Source organism: Cynoglossus semilaevis, chromosome 13 (assembly GCF_000523025.1).
Source record: "Cynoglossus semilaevis isolate Cse_v1.0 chromosome 13, Cse_v1.0, whole genome shotgun sequence".
Taxonomy (NCBI): domain Eukaryota; kingdom Metazoa; phylum Chordata; class Actinopteri; order Pleuronectiformes; family Cynoglossidae; genus Cynoglossus; species Cynoglossus semilaevis.
In genome coordinates this window covers 6,592,764-6,595,142 of record NC_024319.1, presented here as the reverse complement: position 1 = coordinate 6,595,142, position 2,379 = coordinate 6,592,764, and the positions used below count along the sequence as shown (strand labels likewise).

The 2,379-nt window shown below is 36.9% G+C and overlaps 1 protein-coding gene across 1 annotated transcript in view; it reads left to right on the top strand.

Moving 5' to 3' along the window:
* irx1a (iroquois homeobox 1a) overlaps positions 1–1,938 on the top strand; it is a 5,924-nt gene extending 3,986 nt beyond the window's left edge. The window contains exons 3-5 of the mRNA XM_025061609.1: positions 46–143; positions 266–341; positions 1,324–1,938. Coding sequence (XP_024917377.1) covers positions 46–143; positions 266–341; positions 1,324–1,399 — 250 coding nt within the window. The 3' untranslated portion in view covers positions 1,400–1,938. The remainder of the gene's footprint in view (positions 1–45; positions 144–265; positions 342–1,323) is intronic.
* Positions 1,939–2,379: the final 441 nt, after the last annotated feature.

Here is a 2,379-nt window from a genome sequence, read left to right as displayed (position 1 = left end):
CCCCGCGCGCCTGGACAGCACGCCCAGGCGGCGACCGCAGCGGCGGCAGCCGACGTCGGTGGTGGTGTCCCCGGTAGCAGCTGCAGCAGCGCTCAGCAGTGAGAGTAAAGCCCCATCGGAGAGTCACAGTCCCAAACATATAGGTATGATGACAGCCGTGCATGTGCATTATCAAATATAAAAATAAACAACATTTTTTATAATTTAAAATAAAAAATGAGATCCGTGTGATTTATATCTTTTTTTCTTCCTGTTTCTCTCCCAGACCATGAAAACGGTGTCAGGTCTGATTCACCGCCGCCACCGACCATCAAGTCTTCCTTTCGGCCCATTCATGACAGGTGAGATCACACTCTCGGTTCTTCATTTTATTGTTTGCCAAAACAAAATTATCCCCACCTCACATAAACACACAATCATATTTAATTTAACAAGATTTATGATACATTTAATTTACGATCTCCTTATGATTAGCAACACCTATAATTGATCGAGATAATTAAAAAAAAATGTTTTGGCAAAGTGTAAAGCCGAAATATCACTATATGCAAATTTCCACGTGCGTAAATCTAAAATGTAAAAGAGGAAATTGGATATATATTTTTTTCTTACGTGAAACGAATGAACAAATAATACTTTGGAAAAATAAAATAAACAAACAGTTTGCTTTGCGGGTGACAGGGGTCTTGACTCTCATCCCACACCCCCTTTAATTCCTCCCCTCTGGGGAGAGTGTGGCTACTTATCAAGTCACCGAGTAAAACGGGCTCTGTCTGGGCTGTGTGCTTTCCCTAAAGACCCATGGGAGACCCGGAGCCCAGGGGAGCTCTAGCTCTTACTGAAGAGAGACAGAGCGAGGGAGGGAGGGAGGGAGGGTGGGAGAGAGAGAGAGTGAGAGAGAGAGAGAGAGAAGGGGAGAATTATCCCTGTTTCAAGTACTGCACAATTTCCACTCTTTAATACAAGTGTCATTGAATAAGTGATTTAATAATTCTATTATAATAATATATATAAATATATAATACATGTTTTAATTAATTAAATTAATTCGATTTAAAGATTGTTTTAATTGTGCACTGATTTTGATATTGTTATTGTTATTATTATTATTATTATTATTATTATTATTATTATTATTATTATTATTATTATTATTATTATTATTATTATTATTATTATTATTTATGGTCATGATCAGAACTGCAGTCTGTTTCTGATCGAAACTCTCTGTAAACCGGACGCCTTAAGGTTCTTATTGAAACCCGTTGTTCAAACACATATTTATCTCCTTGTTTTTTTTCTCTCCTATTATTTTTCATCCAGATCATCTCTGCCTTCCAGCGCCAGGAGTCCAGCAGACGCCACGCAACGAGTCCTCACTGCTCTCTCCTCGGCTTGATCAAGACATTTTTTTTTTATTTTTCGTGCTTGACAAAGACAAAAAAAACTGGGGGAAAGAAAACTAGGAAAAAAAAGAGACTATACGCTTCCGGTAAAAAGGACAATGAGAAATAATAATAATAATAATGCAGCATAGCATTCAGTCGGTACAGAACAAATGGCGTAATTTGGTAATATCCTGTGGATGGATGAATGAATGGATGGATGGATGAAAGGATGGATGAATGGATGGATGGATGGATTACTTCCTCTATTGTTGTGTAGCCTATAATCTCGCCTATAATCTCTCTTTCTCCACTTTGCCCATGCAGGCGGGCTCAAACATTTTGGTAGGCTTTTTACTTTATTATAATTATTATTTTTTTTTGTCTTTTTATTGTGTTTTTGGTGTCCTTTCTTTAATGTAAATATCAAGTGATTTAAATTTGTAAATAGGAAACGTTGAAGGAATTTGTCCAGATCGTATATTTTGCCTAATAAACTAAATGAAATTATAGAGAAAACCAAGAGTATCTTCCGTCTATATTTCATGATTATTATTATCATTGTTATTATTATTATAATTAGCATTAGCATTAGTTTTTTTTTTATTATTCAAGTGCTGAGGACGGGACAAAACCTGCGTGTGTTTGTGTGTGTGTGTGTGTGTGTTGTTTGTTTGCAGCCTTAATTTTATTCAAGTTTTGGGAGAAAGCGGCGTGGAAGCATTGAGGTGCTAATAAGTGTCCAGATGGTTGCTGGTGACAGAAAATGGACAGGAGCAGCTGGGAAGGTCATTAAGTAATAATATGGGAACGCCCAGTCCAAACAAAATCAAATGGTTAAAATCTAATCTGTCAGAGAGAGAAGTCGATTCATAGATTAATTATTTATTTTTTATTATTATTATTTTTTATTTTATTTTGGTGGATGGGGAGGAGGGGTGTCAGACAGAGTCAGCCCTTTAGAGCAGGAGAGTAATTTTATTGGGAGGGAGGA